The 20,436-nt window shown below is 38.6% G+C and overlaps 1 protein-coding gene across 1 annotated transcript in view; it reads left to right on the top strand.

Moving 5' to 3' along the window:
* The window catches only part of LOC124798624, a 202,276-nt gene that overhangs the window by 13,423 nt on the left and 168,417 nt on the right, over nt 1-20,436 (top strand). Inside the window, exon 2 of the mRNA XM_047262104.1 lies at nt 10,133-10,282. Within this exon, the coding sequence (XP_047118060.1) occupies nt 10,133-10,282 (150 nt within the window). The remainder of the gene's footprint in view (nt 1-10,132; nt 10,283-20,436) is intronic.

Raw genomic sequence — 20,436 nt, 5'->3', positions numbered from 1 at the left:
CAATCCAGTATCCTCATCACTTTCTTCTGTTTTCTATTTTTCACACACTGATTCATTTTCCAATGTCCCACCTGTAATCTATGGTCTCCATCTGCACTCACACTTGGAATTACCTTCACATTTGTTACTTTCTCTCCTCATTCCCTATCTACTAGAATATAATCAGTTACACTCTTCGTTCTTCCATCCCAACTGTATCTGGTGATAACATGACTTTCTCTCTTCATAAACCAGCTGTTTGCTATTTTCATTCCATTCCTCTGGCACAAATCCAGGAGTCTTTCCCCTTCTTCATTTCTGCCTCCATATCCAAAACATCCCAATACTTGCTCAAATCCCTTTCTGTCTTTGCCTATCTGTGCATTAAAATCTCCCATCACTATATTAGCACTCTCTATATGGTTTTCTAACACATTTTCAAAGTCCATCTTCTCTTCTTCGCTACATCCCACTTGAGGTGCATAAATCTGGATTACTTTTAGTGTTTCTTTTTGGAATCTCAGGTTTCAGGTTTAAGATTATGATCCTGTCTGATATATATCTCACATTTTCAATGCAGCTTTGTACATTCTTATTCACCATCACTGCCACACCATTTCTTCCATAACTGTTATTCCCACTCCAGTACAGTTTTCCTCCTCCTCTCAAATTCTTCTCACCTTTTCCCTTCCACTTTGTTTCGCTTAATCCCAATATATCTAACTTCCTCTCTGTTAGTACATCTGTCATTTCTTCCATTTTTCCATTGAGGGTTAATATATTAAGGATGCCAATATTTAGGTTATTTTTTAGTACAGTTGGTTTCATCTTCTTGTACTGATGAATATCATCAGGTCTCCCATCATTTGCACCAGTACTTGAAGAAGCAGTGGGGTCAAATCCTGAGTGGTTCGTTCCGAGGCTCGTCTGTGTTTTGAAAGCAATATATGAAGACTTTCCTACTGGCTTGCTAGGCCTAACGCAAGGAAGGATTTTCTGTTGGGGTTGTCTCCCTTAGCCTTTGGAGTTTCTCCTCCACCACAAGGCAGTGGTTCCCTTCTCATTTAATCCCCAGAAAGGAGGGTTGCCTCATCTGCCAGCTACGCCGTTCCGAAGTCTTCCTTCTCCGCCGTCGCTGCCATTAAGGTCTTCACCCGTAACCCTGGGCATGGGTTCCGTGTTATACCCCACGGGATTGGGTCCCTGCCTGAACTCAGCCATCCTAGCACTGCGGCCTACTGAAGTGTAGGATGCCCACCCCCGCGACGTGGACGCGGCAGGCAGGAATTACCCCAGTGGAGGAATAGGGAAGGGCACCCTACCTCCCTGGAGCCAGGTTAATGATTGTGTATGGTGCCACAATCAAAGGGCACATGGTGGCACAATCACACATGTAATCGTCACTGCTGATATTCGGATTTAGGTTATGAAATGTTCGATATGCCTGCCACCATTGACGATGATGTGACTCAGACGAATAGCGAAATTCTGGATGACCCGTTGAAGTGTCGGAACATCGATGCTGTCGATGATCTCCTGAATCGCTGTCTTCAGTTCAGCAATGGTTTTGGGGTTATTGCTGCACACCTTGTCTTTAATGTAGCCCCACAGAAAGGAGTCGTATTTGTTAAAATCCGGAGAATATGGCGGCCAATCGAGGCCCATGCCAGTGAACTGTGGGTACCCCAGAACCAGAATTCGGTCCCTAAAGTGCTCCTCCAGGACATTAAAAACTCTTCTGCTTCGATAGGGTCAAGCTCCGTCTTACATGAACCATATTTTGTCGAAATCGGGGTACTTTGGATAATGGGGATGAAATCATCTTCCAAAACCTTCACGTACAGTTCGGCAGTCACCGTGTCGTCAAGGAATATCGCACCAATTATTCCAAACTGGACGTTGGACACCACACAGTCACCTGCTGAGAGCAAAGAGAGTTCTCGATCGCGAAATGCAGATTCTCAGTGCTCCAAATGCGCCAATTTTGCTTATTGACGTACCTGTGCAAGTGAAAGTGGGCTTCGTCGCTAAACCAAACCATACAGCGCATACTAATTCTCATCATGCCCCCGTGGCCAACCGTGCAGTTTGAACGTTCTAGCGCAAACCATTTAGAAGTTAATGGCAAATTTACTTCATATAGTTTAATCATTGTTATCCTGTAATCGAAAATACATTGTTTTAAATGTTTAACTACTACTGCAGTGTATTATTTCAACAAATTACGTCATCACGTGTTAGACATATTTCAACAAATATAAGAGGTATGATACAGGAAATGTACCATTACTTAAAAACGCGAGGAGACCTACGGTGAGTACAATTGTCCCAGTGCTCACGAGCCACTCGGCAGGTAGAAAGTGCAGTGTCTAGTACATTGGAAAGGAAATGGTAAATAAATGAACTTTATTAAAAACGAATTAAAAAATAAATGTGTTTATCCGTCTCAGTGTCCACTGGTGACCGTCGGGAAAGTGGCTAGAGAAAGAATTCTGCCAGCGTGCTCCCAGTCAGACAGCGACTATCCATGCCCTCCACGTCATAGAAGAGGAGAATGCTATAACGCAGACAAGTTCTACCAGCAGAAACACACAGCAAGGGAGTATTAGAAAATAAGCAATATTCGAAATCCTGATGTTTTATTTGATTACAGAATTCTAATCTTAGGTTACTTCCAGAAAATGGCACGTTGTTATCACTTCTGCTAGCAAAGTCCTCTCGACAGTAAAGTACCTGAAAATTAAAATCATTTCCCGAAACGTATCATGCAGGTGAAAAATAATTTGGTTCTGGTATTACAAAATACTATTATGCGTTTTATCATTAGAGCAGTAAGGATCCTAAGGCACGGAAGAAAACATGAACCAAGCAGTAGCGTAAAGCGGTTGTATCGTAGTGACAGTATGTATACTAAAATTACGAGTCATAACTGTAAGTGGCGTCATGATCGCATCTACACCTACATGAGTAATGCGGGATTTGCGAGCGTTTGTCTGTTTTTACAGTTGAGTCCGACAGTTGTTTGGATACACGAATGGGCAATCCCTGGATTTGTTTCTCACCTGCACAGCAGTGCAAACATCCATGGATGAGTGACAACATAGTTCTTGTGAAAGTCTGCTAGGTAATGTTGGGGAATGTGCATTTGAAGCAGGCTGCGTGATGATTTTACGCCTGACATACCTGTCATAGTGGTCATATGAATAAGATAAGAGTGATAGAAGGGGCGTATAGTGAGTGGCGTTGTCAGTCGGGCCACAGCCGACTTTCTGGTAGGTTATGCATGGGCATAAAGAGGATTGTATGTGCACTTTTTTAGTCTGTCTTGTTTTTTAAATAAAGTGCGTTTCGTCTACTATTCCTTAAAGAAGGAAGATTAGTGTTTAATGCCACTTTGACAGTGCGGTCGTAGAGTCGGAGCACAAAATCGTATTACAGAAGGATGGGGAAGGAAATCGGATGTGCCCGTTTTTCAAAGGAACAATCCTAGCATTTTTCTGGAGCAAAGTAGGAAAATCACAGTGTAGTGTACATAGTTCCGTGTAGTCAGCGCGTACACAACTTTCCCACTAGAGCGCGCCCTGCTAAGCAGAACAGCGCAGGCGCAGCCCTCATCTGTCTCCACACTACGAGATGGCGCTGCCTTAGAGACGGCCCAAATTCTGCTTCTGGCGATCCACATATTAATATGTAACGCAGCCAATGAGATTGCTGCTAACGTAGAACCTTTTCTCCTCGTGGATCGCACTCACGCAGTGATACCTGAACGCACGAGGTATTATAACGAGTGTACAGACCTCCGATTAGTCAGTCTACATTTGTCTGCACCAGTCTGTACCAGTCTGCATTAGTCTGTACCAGTCTATAGTCAAGTTTCAGCCTGCGCCTAATGAGATTATCATATTCCCGTACTTAGACATGAAGATAAATGTATAGACACTTTTGTCAAGTATGAGGGACATGTGAGAATAAGATTAACGTACCAAGACCAAAGGAACTTCATATTGTCAATTGTAAACAGCATCCAGAATCAAGTTACCTAATGTCTATGCTTTTTATTATTTTAATAAATGTGTGTGAAAACTAATCAAGTTCTGTTTAAAGTTGGTCACCGTCAATCTGCTACTCTAAGCGTGCAAGTGGCATTTCTATCGTCTGACCTAACAGCAGAAGATAAACACGACACAATAAGACCATTAGACATATTGCTGACATTCGCCTACTTCGTTAGAGCGACAAGTCAAATAATCTGATGGTGTGTGTACGGAAGGTCTTACAGTATGCACACCACACACAGAAAACCTAAATCTGAATTGCCGGACCGGATTTGAAACGCCTCCTCCCAGAGGCCAGATCACTGTGTTAAAGACTGAGCCACCTCGCTCGGCCTCTACCGTTGCTATCCTATGGCGGGGAGATTGTTCAGACTGCGATAACTCCTCAGGTACTGAACAGTGGTAGACCTTTTTCGGCGTGCTGACACCACATGTGGCCCTGCTTCGGCGTGGCACCAGGCGGGGAAGTGGGGAAGTACTTCACAGAAGGTTGCGGTGTCCCGCCAGCCAGGTGATGGTGTTCCCCAGATTCGAAGTCTGTACAGCAGGGGTGGGCAGCTGGTGGAATGTTGGGTGTGCTGTTCGTTTATTGCCCTGCGTCAGTACACTTTGTGTAACTATTGTACTGTGCTAGTTATTCAGTCACATATGCTGCCGGCAAAAAAAAATTTGTACACCCTGTTGATGATGATGATGATGGTGATAATGAGGTCCCATACTCCGAGGAGCGTAGGGGACGATGCGGGAGACCCGCACCACCGTACTAGGCAAGGCCCTAGAGGAGGTAATTTGCCATTGCCTTCCTCCGACCGTAATGTGGAGGTTAGAGGTCTTCAGTTCACATAAGATTTACTGTTGCAACAGTGTGCTATATGACTGCTGGTTGGCTGTATGCTGGTTCTTTATATATTTTTAATTTATATTGAACCTGTGTGACCATCTCCTCGCGTTACCTGAGAGAATTTTTCTCGATTTTGCGTCCTGGCTGCTAATATACCAGGCCCATAAGAAATGGTATCTATATTTTGACCCTTATTTGATTAATTTGATAAACAAATTAATTATTTTTTAAATGCGCGCAACGGAAACTGGTGCGAGTTTCTCTAAGATAACACGTTCTGGGGTGGTTGAACTTAAAGCCGTCACTATAGCAGCTGGTAGCCTATCTAAATTCACATTGCAGATTATTTCTGTCTTTCATTAACTTTAGAAAATCGAACTGAGTAAGATACATCCTACCCATTTCATGTGTCAGGTGACTGGGGGAATATTTCTTAACTGAAATGCTATCTCTCATTTAACAGATTTATTTTCTGCTTTGATGAAAACTTTAGAAGCCGACACATTACAATTTTTCTTTCGTTACAAAACTTATGTCTTAATCAGCGTTACCTCTCATGGGTAGGACAATGACAAAACGAAAACACTACACGAATAATTTCATATATGACACATAATTTCATAATAACACAAAAAATATATAACACATAATTTCGTAATAACACAAAAAATACACTCCTGGAAATGGGAAAAAGAACACATTGACACCGGTGTGTCAGACCCACCATACTTGCTCCGGACACTGCGAGAGGGCTGTACAAGCAATGATCACACGCACGGCACAGCAGACACACCAGGAACCGCGGTGTTGGCCGTCGAATGGCGCTAGCTGCGCAGTATTTGTGCACCGCCGCCGTCAGTGTCAGCCAGTTTACCGTGGCATACGGAGCTCCATCGCAGTCTTTAACACTGGTAGCATGCCGCGACAGCATGGACGTGAACCGTATGTGCAGTTGACGGACTTTGAGCGAGGGCGTATAGTGGGCATGCGGGAGGCCGGGTGGACGTACCGCCGAATTGCTCAACACGTGGGGCGTGAGGTCTCCACAGTACATCGATGTTGTCGCCAGTGGTCGGCGGAAGGTGCACGTGCCCGTCGACCTGGGACCGGACCGCAGCGACGCACGGATGCACGTCAAGACCGTAGGATCCTACGCAGTGCCGTAGGGGACCGCACCGCCACTTCCCAGCAAATTAGGGACACTGTTGCTCCTGGGGTATCGGCGACGACCATTCGCAACCGTCTCCATGAAGCTGGGCTACGGTCCCGCACACCGTTAGGCCGTCTTCCGCTCACGCCCCAACATCGTGCAGCCCGCCTCCAGTGGTGTCGCGACAGGCGTGAATGGAGGGACGAATGGAGACGTGTCGTCTTCAGCGATGAGAGTCGCTTCTGCCTTGGTGCCAATGATGGTCGTATGCGTGTTTGGCGCCGTGCAGGTGAGCGCCACAATCAGGACTGCATACGACCGAGGCACACAGGGCCAACACCCGGCATCATGGTGTGGGGAGCGATCTCCTACACTGGCCGTACACCACTGGTGATCGTCGAGGGGACACTGAATAGTGCACGGTACATCCAAACCGTCATCGAACCCATCGTTCTACCATTCCTAGACCGGCAAGGGAACTTGCTGTTCCAACAGGACAATGCACGTTCGCATGTATCCCGTGCCACCCAACGTGCTCTAGAAGGTGTAAGTCAACTACCCTGGCCAGCAAGATCTCCGGATCTGTCCCCCATTGAGCATGTTTGGGACTGGATGAAGCGTCGTCTCACGCGGTCTGCACGTCCAGCACGAACGCTGGTCCAACTGAGGCGCCAGGTGGAAATGGCATGGCAAGCCGTTCCACAGGACTACATCCAGCATCTCTACGATCGTCTCCATGGGAGAATAGCAGCCTGCATTGCTGCGAAAGGTGGATATACACTGTACTAGTGCCGACATTGTGCATGCTCTGTTGCCTGTGTCTATGTGCTTGTGGTTCTGTCAGTGTGATCATGTGATGTATCTGACCCCAGGAATGTGTCAATAAAGTTTCCCCTTCCTGGGACAATGAATTCACGGTGTTCTTATTTCAATTTCCAGGAGTGTATATAAGTGGGCCACACCGTCTTTAGCGGGAAAATCGTCATTCATTCATTAAGACTCACTTATCGTCATGCAGGAATTAAACCACTAGAAATTTAAGGTGGGCCACTGCTGAAGGTAGATAACCTCTATCAGAGAAAAGACTCTGGGCAAAAATGATGTACTATTGGCGCCAAAATGAAGTGCGAACTGAACTCACAAAGAAAGTACCAAAAATAATTAAATTTCGCGACAGAAATTTCTCGATCTACCATCCGATACGCAATCTGCACTCATTGAGCTAAAAGTGAAGCTTATAACTCGGGAAATAGCTACATGAACTGATGGTTCCTGTTGCATGCTCACTACCACAAAGCAAAATTTCACAAACACATTTCAGAGAAAACTATTGCAAATAAATTAAAACCGTAACCTGTACCGATGAAGGTATGTTGAATGCGTGCTATGAGCATACCCTGTCATGAATTTTTAGCCATATTGCCTCATTTCTATCTCACCAAATCTGCGAGCTGCTGTGCTCCCGCGTCCGGTCCGTCTCATGGCTGGCCCCACAGAGCTCTCCACGCGCCAAAATCCGACCAGCGTTCTTATTCATACGCGGTGGTGGGGAGACTCACCTCACCCCAGCACCAACTTTGTAACCTACCCTCGTGCCTGTTTTCATCTTTACTTGCTGCTCTGGCCTACCTGCCGTTATTCTTGTAATGTTGGCAATGACTGCTATTCCCTTAAACTGTTCCCTTTGGTCCATGCTCCCGCTACATTTGACTTCCATTCATACCCATGCACACTCATACAGGATGGAACAAGGAGTATACATATAAACGGCGTGTGACCTCTTTGTGAAATGATGAAAAGAAATTAACAAATAAGTCAAATATTCCTTTCAGCCAGCGAAGTATTGAAGCTGCTAGCAATCAAAGAAAAACTTATATCTCGATACAGAAAACATAATTACTTCCTATTGTAACCTGAGGCAAAACGAAAGTAACGCCTCGAGTGTATATGCAGTAGATGAAATGATTACATTTACAGATCAATAGCACAAGCGGTTCTGTGGTATCGAGTATCGTCAAAGCTGAAACACCGATATTAGTACTTGATATAGCACCCACGAGCGGCAATGCAGTCCTTGACTCTGGCATCCAGTTGATCGTACAGGTGGCGAATACTGTCCTAGGATATATGCCATTCCTGCTCGACCTGTTCACTTAGTTCTGTAAGAATTGTTGGTTGACGAGTCGCACAAGTCACTTCTTGTCGCATCGTATCCCACACGTGCTCGACTGCCCGATTGGAGACAAGTCCGGAACTAGTGCTGACCAGGGAGGTTGCTGCACGTCTTGCACAACACATTGCGTTTCACGGGCAATGTGTGGGAGAGCATTATCCTGTTGCAAAAATGGCGAAAGTACTTGTCTAACGACATTATGCACGTACCGAGGGTTGCTTAGCGTCCCCTCCAAGTTGAAAGACACCTGCAGCTTATCGCACTCCAGACCATAAGGCCTGGGCCAGTGTGTCGTGCACGAATGCACTCTACGAGACAGCACTCAACAGCTCCACATCGTGCGCGCAAACTTCCATCGCTTCTGTGGAGAAGGAATCTGCTTTATTCGCTGAAGACCACGGCGCGCTATTCTTTTCAAGCGATCTTCTGACGCCACCAGACGAGCGGTGCACGTCGATGCTTTGACGTGAGCGTAAGACGGGGTTATTGCCTGTGCTGTGGCCGGCCGGGGTAGCCGAGCGGTTCTAGGCGCTACAGTCCGGAACCGCGCGACCGCTACGGTCGCAGGTTCGAATCCTGCCTCGGGCATGGATGTGTGTGATGTCCTTAGGTTAGTTAGGTTTAAGTAGTTCTAAGTTGTAGGGGACTGATGACCTCAGAAGTTAAGTTCCATAGTGCTCAGAGCCATTTGAACCATTTGAACCTGTGCTGTGGTAGTTGTACCATATGCCACTGCTGCCCATAAAATATGACGATCCTGGACGGCGTCTGTACTTCGTGGACGTCCAGCAAATTGTGTAAGGGTGTGAGAATGTTCGCGTGACCACTGATACCAGCGTCGTTGCAAAACTGACGCAGCGAATCCAAATTGCGTGTCAATTCTCCGAAAGGATCATACCACCACTCGGAAGACCACAATTTGACGCCTGTCGAATTCGCTCAGTTGGCTATAGGAAACACTAGTGCATCTTTGTGCCATGGGTTCCTGCCTGCTTTACACATTTGCGGCACACTGAGCCTCCTCGCTGTGAGCATTCCGTATTAAAGGGTAGGCACAGATGGTTCTCTGATAGCTATTCCACTTCGCTATCTATTGGTGGACGATGCTGAAACTATTATCAGTACATCTACTACCCCCAGGCGGCATATGCCGTCATAGGATCAAAATCGATGTTGCCTTTGTAGGTGCACTCATTTTTTTCCAGTAGTGATTTACATATATCTGAAAACAGATGTGTGGGTATTCGGAGTAAATCGGTATAGCACGTAGCAATGGAAGGTGGGTGCGCCTACAGTAAATGTCATGACGTTATTATTTTATAGTCAAATACTGTATGGTCAGAGTGTATTGCCTTGTAATTTATGTTGATATTTACTACCATGTTCTAAGTAGGACGACTCCCTGCTGCCTGTCCTTTCTCTCACTAAGGTACACTGAGATCAAGACGAAGCTCAAGGAGTAAAGGAGGGGAGGGGTTTCTTGTCTTACGTAACACACGCAGTTGACCTAGATCGTTAGTGTCCTTGTATGTGGATGGGTGATCTTCATTTTCCAGCCTTCACAACTGCACAAGCTGAATACCTAGCCACGTGGTAGGTTAGGGTGTTCCCGCAAGGCTTATCTTGAGATAAGGAAAACAATAGTCCCTTTTTCCAGTATGACCACTGATACAGTACTTACAAATAACAAGTTTTTGCTAAGTAATAGGAGTCATTCTCTTGGCCATCGAATTTATACAAATCACATTCTTGGGAACTGCTTTTATGCTATTTACATTTCCTCATGCGAGTCTGCATATATTATAGTTTTGCAGACTACCCCATAGTCTTTGTGATATTTAAACAAATCAACGGTTTTTACATCTTAACGTGTAGCCTACTCTAGTTAACCTATTTCCTATTCATTCAACTAACCTTTTTTTTACTTTTTGCAGCACATTAAGATAGAAAACTTCATGGAGTGCCCAGGAAATGAAGATATGGCGATGGAGATTCTACATCACGAAGTAGAGAGAGTGTCCAAAAATGCGATAGCCATAAACCTCACGTTGAACGTCAAAACAGAGATAAAGGAGGACTATACGGTCAGTTTGTGTATGTCAAATTGTTCCACTGATTCGAGCGTTTTCGGCTCTAAGACGAGTCCCTGTGGTACAATCTTGCATTTACTTTTAACTAATTGTAGACTGTTTTTTCACAGCTTGCATGCACTGTCTTAATGCACTTTCAGTATTACCTATAGCGGCAATGGTACTTTTTTCTGTTTCAAATGGCGACATAGGATATATTGACACACCAGATAAGTATAAATGGAGATATTATGTGTGATACATACGGTTGCCAACTGCAACACCTTATGACTAGAGTATCCAACGTGAATCCGAAAGACGACGACAAAATTTCGGAAGCTGTTCAGGGTCACATTCTGATTATTTTGCTATAAGGGATCCCCATTTATATGCATAGTACACAAACTTTTAAATCCACTGCACTGATTTAAAAGAAACCAGTAATTGCTCTCGACGACCGATTCTTTAAAGACTCAAACTCCCATGTATAAAATTGTTTCAAAGTCTGATTACTTTATATAATAAAGAGCCAAAAATCTGGTACACTTACCTAATATCGTGCAGGGCCCCCGCGAGCATGCAGGAGTGCCGCGATATGATATGGTATGGACTCGACTAATTTCTAAAGTAGTGCTGGAGGGAACACACCATGCAACCTGCAGGGTTGTCCGTAAATCCGTTAAGAGTACGAGGGGCTGGAATCTCTGCTGAACAGCACGTTACAAGGCATCCCAGATATGCTCAATAATGTCCGTCTCTGGGGGGTTTGGTGGCCAGCGGAAGTGTTCAAACTTAGAAGACTGTTCCTGGAGCCACACTGTAGCAATTCTGGACGTGTGGGGTGTCACAATGTCCTGATGGAATTGCCCAAATCCGTCGGAATGCACAATAGACAAAAATGGAGGGACGTGATCAGACAGGGTGTTTACGTACTTGTCAGCTGTCAGAGTCGCCTGTCAGAGTCGTATCTAAACGTATCAAGGGTCCCATATCACTCCAACTGTACATGCCCTTCATCATTACCGAGCCTTGATGAGCTTGAAAAGTCCCCTGTTCTCATGTAGGGTCCATGGATTCACGAAGTACACGTCCATCTGCTCGATACAATTTCAAACGAGACTCGTCCGACCAGGCAACATGTTCCTAGTCATCAACAGTCAAATGTTGGTGTTGATGCACAAGGCGAGGAATAAAGTTTTTGATACGTGGTAGTAACTGGAATTAAGGGAAATGTGGAAGGGAGGACCCACCAATATAACTTTTTTTTCACACAACCTGTTTACTTAACAATATATAACCAAAAAAATTTTTTCTTGCTAAATGAACAAATTTGTAAAATGAATAAGCTTTTGGAAGAGAAATCAAAACAGTAAACAATGTTACAATAATTACAAGACGTACGGACTTGTAGCCCATCAGCGGTGTTTACTACCACACTGGACACAGTTTCTCTTACTAAACGCCCTTCTGCAACACATGAAAGCTATATGAGCGCCATTGATGGCAAGAGTCACTCAATTACTCAAAACAGATGACATAACTTTTAATTTGAAAGCTGTATGTCGAGAGTTCGGGGTTAAGATGCGCACCTCTGCTTAAAGGTTGAACGGATTAGGAAACCATATGACAACGATAAGGCTTACTTCAAAGCAGACAACTTCTTAATTACAATCGGCAACCACAACCAAGGTGCGACTGGATCTCTACCAGTCCCTTTTGACAATCTTATTTTGACTAACGCTCTGATGACAGTTGGCTGTTAATATTTTCCAAGTTAAACAGATTGTCATTTATGATCGCTCAGAAGGAACATCTTAAAACGTTACTAGTGAACACTTATTACAAGAGAACTCACTCAGGAGAACCACAAGATCCAGTTAAAATGCACCAATAATGACCTGATTTTTCAAAGACAGCAACGCACAGCTTAGTACAACGGGTCGTTCAGATTATAATTAATGCAATTACCATCAAAGAAGTGAACCAGTTGAAATCTAAATCTAACCATAAGACCCCTGTTTTGTTTAATGGCGGCGTGTGCCTTGTACAATTGTTCCAGCTGTATTTACGACTGGAAGCTGATTCATTAGAACATTAATGATCGAGTATAAACCAGAAAGAAAAGACACTATAATAGCGGAACAAATTTTCAAATGACAACTAGTGTCTTAGAACAATATTACGGTCTGTATTTATGATCAAAGAGCTGACCGAGTAAAACTCTGAGGCTTGGGTACAAATCAGAAAATAATTAGGAGGGGAGGTAGACAATGACACAAATCACCACGAGGATTACAGAATGTTACTCACCTTTATCAGCAAACAGTTCCATGGATCCACAGTGCATCGGGGCAGATACTGAGTGGTGCTGATGCAAGCCAGGTAAAAGAGGGCAGCCAGGCCAACGGGATGTCTGCCTGCTGTTTGTAGTCGGTGCTGACCCTGCTGAAGTGCTCAGGTGTCTTCGCTCTGTGCAGGCCCCCCTTGTGTAGCCCGTGCCTTCAGCCACTCGGACCTCGTGTCCACCTCTTGTTGTGACACTACTGCCAATCCCCAAACTTTGTGACTCCTCCTCTCACGCCAGTGAACACACACACACACACATTCACAAATATATATATCGTCGGGCAAAGACCTTCTAAGGACACAACCCGCAGATAATAACTCTTCCTCATAGATATTGGCAATTGGGCTGTAAGAGGGATAGTCGATACTACCCTTGAGCTAGTGGTGCCAGACAGAACAGTTTACTAACTTAATGGCACCATGGCTCAGTTTTGTGTTGAGCAGTCATCGAGGGAGCACGAGTGGGCCTTCAGGTCTGAAAGCCACATCGATAATGTTTCGTTGAATGTTCCACATGCTGAAACTTGTTGACAGCCCAGCATTGAAATCTGCAGCAATTTGTGGACATTAAAGTACCTGTAGGAATTTTTTAATTAAAAGTAGCACAAAATTTCATAGTCCTTTTCTGTTAAGATGGAATATTCTTTCTACAAGTAATGTTAATTACATAGATAAGATAGTTCTTTGCGAAATTATATGGAGCTATGTCAGTGCCTGATTTTTTTGTAACTCGTTTAAAATCGAAAAATGCATCATGTGCTTCGAGAAAATTATTTGGAGGATTAATATTCCACATTTTCTGTGCGAAAATTTCGTTTCTTCCAGTTTTCAAGTATATTTCCTGTGGATCAAAATGGTTGAATACTGAAGAGCGAAGTAACTGATTATTTTTACGATTTGTCTGATATGTAACAAATATGAAATATGGCATATCAGATTCCATTAAGTCATAGTAATTTGTGATATCCAGTTGGAAAATTTTTTCTTGTCACTCAGTCCTGCAACTTCTACAGCTCATAGTTCATAAAGAGATACTGAAATTTTTCGATTTTTCAGAATATTTTCTCGTTGTTGTAATTCGTAATTTGATTCGTATTTAACAATTGGCAAATGAATTTCCTTTGATTCGACTACAATTTTTCCTTACTCAGGAAGTGTATCTTTAATTTAAATACTGGCATCATTATAATCAGGCCATCTAAGAATTGCATCAAAAGTAGATCTAGTAGAAATGACTGTTAAAACTCCTTCCCACATAATTTCTTTATAACGATTAAAAAATCCACCAAGCATTGATAGTTCGTTTTTCTAACTCTTTATTTGTCCATTATTAAGAATATGTCCTTCCAAACTTATTTTATCATAGAACAGATGAAGTCAAATATAACTGCTGATGAAATAAAAGGATGTTCGATTCTAGATAAAAAACTATTTCCTTTTTTATGGTCACAAAGTCAAACAATTTTGCCACATAATTATCGATTAATTTTTATTGGATTTTCCATCATATTTTGGATAATCTGATTCTGATCCATCTGAATTAGCTACAATTCATGTATAGCTCTGCATGATTTGGATGAAGCCATCCTTCACCAATACTGATTTCAATCTCTGTATCCTTGTTGTGTGCATTTCAATTTTTTTTAATTTTCTCATCACAGAGAATGAGTAAAACTGATAATTCTCGATTTTGTTCATGATGTATTAAGGATAAAATTTATTAGGACGTTTCTAAAACAACTGTTACATAAGCACCATTAAAGTCGATCAGATTGTAATTTTAATTAGTAATTAATAGTAATTTCTAAATCATGAATAGGATAGAAAATAGGAATATCTACAGGATAGTGTGGTTCATAAATTATTATTGGTCTTCCAAATTTAGTATTTGGTTCAAATGGAGCAATAATATTAGTTTATCTATGAAAATCATCAGTATATTTAACAAACATTCCATCATCCATATTAAAATTTATTTTAATGAATTCAAATGGAATAATTTTAGGAGCATCTTTAGCAACAGTTTTTTTATTAGCTTCAATAATTTGACTATCAAATCTTAACACACATGCAATATTATTTTCTTTTATGACCATGTATAAATTTACATTACTTTCAAGCTCAACTCTATTTAAAATTTCATCTCCTTTAATATGACTATTTGGCTTTTTCGATTGAATAAATTTTTCTAAATTTTTCCAACTATATTGACCAACAGGAATTTCTATTGTTTCTCCATCGACCTAAAGTTTATTATTTTTTGATGTACTATTTGGAGTTAAAAAAGTTGAATAAAAACCAACTAGTGAAACATTTTTATACGATTTCCTTATTGGAATGGTTTAATGAAAAATTTCACAGTTTCATAAAGACAATTTTATCACTATAACAAGTCTTCATGAGAAATGAAAAGCATGCATAGAGACCCTTTAGGTAGGTGTAATAGTTTAGAAAATATAGTATGCAATAGACAAATAATTGAATTTACTTTTATGATTGGAGATGAACAAAAAATTTTGAATGTGATGGCAGGCTTAAAATATTTATTGTTGTTGGTAAGAATATAATCAAAGTCATATATTTTGACAATTTTGATATTACAGTAAGTATATACGATAAACTATAGGAAATAAATAATAATAATCAGTAACTAATTGTAGACAAATCAATTTTTAAAATTGTAAGATTGAAAGATTCTGTTAAAACTGTTCCAGTTGATGTAAAGTTAATAGTATTTGGTGAAATAACTGAACTCTTATTACATTTTTTTAAATGTAAATGGATAATTATCCTTCACACTCAGTCTTGCAGGACAATCGTATTTACTATTTAAAGTGTAAAAAATTTACTGAAACACATAATCCTCACAGAGTGACAACTACAAAGAATCGATGGTCTTTGTACTATATATAAAACCAAAAAGTGTAAATTCGTTAAAAAAATTTGTAGGTGAATGTCTATATACCGTGAACCAATTATTAATGAATTACACAAAACAACAAGAAAAAATTTTAAAAGAACAAATGTAATTTCTTTTATAATTGGTGATTTATGACAAGCATATTTAGTTGAAATGGGTTCTGGAAATTTGAAAGGAATTTTAAATATAAATAAAGGTTATAAATATTTATTGATTGGTGACTCCATGGAGCACTGTGTGCACAACGACCATATATGTGAAATTAGAAGAAAGGTCAGCATTGGCCATAATACTGATGGTTTATTTAAAGAAAAATCGATTTTTAGTCACATAGCGATCATCTTCAGTGCTGGAAGTTAAAAATTTCACATAGCGATTGGTGAATAAAAAACAAAAGACCACATTTACACCTGAGTATAAACCAACTGTTGGAAAGAACATATCTGTGGTGTAGAAATGAAACTCATAGGCACTGGTATCAAGTTATTATTATTAACCAAAGCCAAGAAACGATCACAATAACGAAGCCGCTGTTTACATTCACCTATACAGCAGACCTAAGTGTGACAGGGCCTTGGAACACCCTCTATGTGGAGTGTGTCACATGAAGACTTAACAATACTTTATTTGGCTCAGATTGCCACAAAATACCAAAGTGCCCTTGCAAATCATTAATTGAATATTTAAAATTGTACATTAAAAACTCTTAGCAAAACAGAAAGGGAGAAATGCACATATTGCCAACATATGCTGGCGTGTTATTTTCAAGCAACTTAAAAAACATGTAAGAATAAAAATGAACAGGTAAAATTATATAGTGTCAGATTACAAGACTAGTACAGAAGAAAAATATACAAATAACATGACATCAAAAATAACAGAATTTGTTGTAGCACAACAACCACTATCTGGTGTAGGAAATCAGAGATACAAATTTCTTAATTTACATAAAATATTACATTGAAACCAAGAAGTCAAGTGCTTAAATAGTGGTAATTATACAATTTATGTCACTATATAACAGGTCAAAATGCCATGAAACACATTACGTGTTATAAAAAATTTTTTAGGGTGCAGACTAACAATTTTATCCTATTTAACGACGAGAGGATACACTCATCTCATTCATGCCATTGGGACATGTGAACACTTTATAAATATTTCTGAGGCTTAATTACAAAAATCATCATAATTATAAAAGCAGAATATTTTAAAAGCACATTGAGGATGCACAGATCATTTAGTGCACTCATGAGTGAAAACTAGTGTTACAAATTACAAAGAATTAATTATATGTTGGCTAGAGACAAGTGTATGAAATACGCTAGCATGGTAGATACTTGGATCAATTAGGGCTTATAGGTTATTCTAAAATGAGAAAACATCAACTAATTGATGTTATTAATATTCATGGTATTGATGAAGAAATTAATAGCCACAACAATGAAGTGAAACATAATACTCTAAAGGAATTAAAAGTTAAAGCAAAATAACTAGGAATTAAAGCATATTCTAAAATGGAAAGGGAAGAATTCATTGCATTAATTACTTTTAACTCTGAAAAATTACATTTTAAGAAACTGTGAAATGTATATGACAAAAACGGAAACAAAAAAAATCGTTGAGTATATTAGTAATAGTGATTCATTTTTGTGAAATTGTATGGAAATACATATCAGGATGTTAGGAATTATCTGAATTTTTATGAGAGAATTTTACGATAAATTAGATTGAAAGACTATTTTAAAACTTGAACGAAATTTGTATGAAGATTTTATTAGAAAAATTTAGGGCTGGGATCTTTTGTCAAGATATAAAACATTATTTGATGATTTAATAAGAGAATTCCAATATAAAATTGACTGGGGTACAGTTTTAAAACACAACTTAACTAAAAGTTTCATGAAAGCATTGCAAGATAAGTGAAATTGAGATATTATATGAAGTAAAGAAAACTTATCTGAACATTTTATAAGAGAATATCAGAATAAAGTAAATGCAAACATTATATCACAAAAAAATTTGTTTGAAGTACTTATGAGAGAATTTCAAAATAAATTAAATTGGAATATAATATAATATAGACAAAATTTATCAGAGATTTGAATTGGAATCATACTTCACATACATAAAAATTCTCCAAAAATGCAAAAAAACATTCTACCACATGAAATAATGGAACAAACTGAAGGTCGTGAATGCCCTGTATGCTTTAGGAATAAAAATCATCAATTTATAAAAAGGCTCTAACCATATTTTTGATAAAGAGTGAATTGATGAATGTTTAAAAGGACAAATTAAATGTCCCATGTGTAGAAGATTTATTAAAGCATTTAATGAAAAGTCTATTACAAGTCAGTCTCATGTTCATGTTTTATTGGATGTACATCCTGATAGTGATGTTGTAGATTAATATTATAATATTTTACTTTTTCACATATCTAATACATTTTCAACAACATTGTAATTCTGAGAAGTAAAATAATAATTTTACTACACAGAAATACACAAAAGATGGTTGTAGAACGATGTGTATAAGAATATCATGTAAAAATTATAATGCTAGTCGAAATCCTTGTGTATGTTGAAAAATATTTCCAAATGCTATTATAAAAATAATTTACAGCATATTTCGTGTCAAGAACAGTAAAAAATGTTAATGGAAAATAAAGAAAATAAAGACACTGGCACAGTAGCAAAGAAATGCAACATTTGTCAAGAGTTAAAAAGTTTAAATTGTTCTTACAAAAATCTTTCTCATAATAACTTCAATAGTAATTATAAAAATGTGTTTTAGAATATGCGAAAAGCAAGAAAGGACAAACATGTAATACCTAGTTTTAAATATCTATTAAATAAGACTTCTCACTGATCAATTCTGAATTATAAGTTTTCAAATTAATGAGTTTTATTTTCGATAAATAGAAAGGCCAAATGGAGTGATTCACTATTGTTCAACTTCTCCATTATTGTCAAAGGAATAACTGACGAGTAAATTAAATAAAGCCAACCTAATTAGATTAATTAAATGACATTACATCAAAAATTTAAATGTACAAGAAGGAATTCTTTGGAAACAAATTACCTTACCATAAAATCAAAAATGATGATGATGGTTTCGAAACTGAAGGAAATTTTGGTTCAAAAAAATGTTCTGTTTTCGATTGATGTGTTTTCAAAAACAAGAAACTAGGACTAATGAATGTAACCAAAAAAAATTTTCCATTTTCTACCAGTGCATTTCTGAAAAAAGAGCTAATATTGCATCATTATTTTCTTTTTATACTAATTTATTTGAGAAACCTAGAAAGAGAAGAAAAGTTGGAGATCATATAATTGATACTGCTTTTCAAAATAGTCTAGAAACTATAAATTTTGAAAATAATATAAACTCAAGTAAACCTAATCATTTCTTAACTGTGGTGAAATAGAAAATTGTGAAAACTGTGGAAGATAATCTAAGAATAGATCATGTATTCAAAATAACTTTAATACTTTTTTTGTGAGAACCAAATGCAGAGAACCTGAAATATTCTGGAATTTCATTCCAGACAGAAAACTATATGATAACAATTGAAAAAGATCTAATTAATAAATTTAAGATTGGTAAACAAAATATTTTATCAAGAATGGGTGATTTTCAAAAATGTGGATGAGGATGGTTATTAAATAGAATCATTGGCTTAGAATTCGGAATTACTTGTATGTTCCACTGAGAGGATCATCTTATGTCGTATTACCAGATGTAATAAAAAATAAGAAAGCATGTATTAATGTTAAAAATTGTGATCAAAAAGTTTTTTGTGGGCTATAGAATCTGAATTTATATCCTGCAGAAATTTAGGAAGAGTTATGATTTATAAAAATCTTGCTCTTGATTTTCATAAGAAACTTGAAAATATTGATTTTCCTGTATTGGTTGATCATATTACAAAAATTGAAATTAAAATTAATCTAGCTATTAACATTTATTCGTTTGATCAAAAGTAAGAAAGAGAAACATGCAAACCTCCTTTGTCTTAAGAAAGAAAATAATTCACACTATTTTTATATGAAAAATTTATCTGGACTTGTTTTGAGTCAAATTAATAACCATGAAGAAGTAAAATTTATTTGTGATCTGTGTTTACTCAATTTCACTAGTAAAGAAAAGTTACATATTCACACATAAAGTTGTGAACTAAACAATAAAGATAGAAAAGCCAGAGAAAGTCTGAAAAATTTTCAACGTACACAGAAAGGTCTATTCTTTATTTATGCTGATTTTTAAAGTTTTCTCTTGAAAATGGATACTATAAAGATGCGGTTCGTCATAGAGGAGCAAATTGTCATATAAAATTTATTGAATGTATAAAAAAGAGGGTTAAGAAATCGGAAAAAATAAACTGTTAACTCTTTAAGAACAATCAAGGTCTGCAAAATCGAAAAAATGTATCTTGTGTAATTGTTGTTACTCACCAAAAAATGAAAATGTTCGTCATCGTGGTCATTTAACAGGAAAATTTATGAATGCATTATGTAATAAATGTGATTTACATTTAAAAAATCTAGTTTTGTACTTTTTAGTTACATAGAGTATCAGGATATGATTCACATCTATTTGTGAAAGAACGTTGTTATGATGAAGAAGAAATATATTTAATACCAATGAACAAAAAAATATTAGTTTTGGTGAGAGAACAGGAAGTTTTAAAATGAGATTTATTGACACATTTAAGTTTATAGGTTCTTGACTTAATAAAGTTTCATCAAATTCAAAAAGAGATCAAATGAAAACATTAGAAAATTTTTCCCAGAGGAGTTATTTAATAAAGTGATCAGAAAAGTGTATATCCACATGCTCATATGGATTCCTGCAAAAAATTTGAAGAGACATAATTGTCAGCAAAGGATGAATTTTACA

This window comes from Schistocerca piceifrons, chromosome 5 (genome assembly GCF_021461385.2).
Source record: "Schistocerca piceifrons isolate TAMUIC-IGC-003096 chromosome 5, iqSchPice1.1, whole genome shotgun sequence".
Classification (NCBI taxonomy): domain Eukaryota; kingdom Metazoa; phylum Arthropoda; class Insecta; order Orthoptera; family Acrididae; genus Schistocerca; species Schistocerca piceifrons.
Note: the sequence above shows the minus strand (reverse complement) of the source record. Positions and strands in the feature narration are given on the sequence as shown.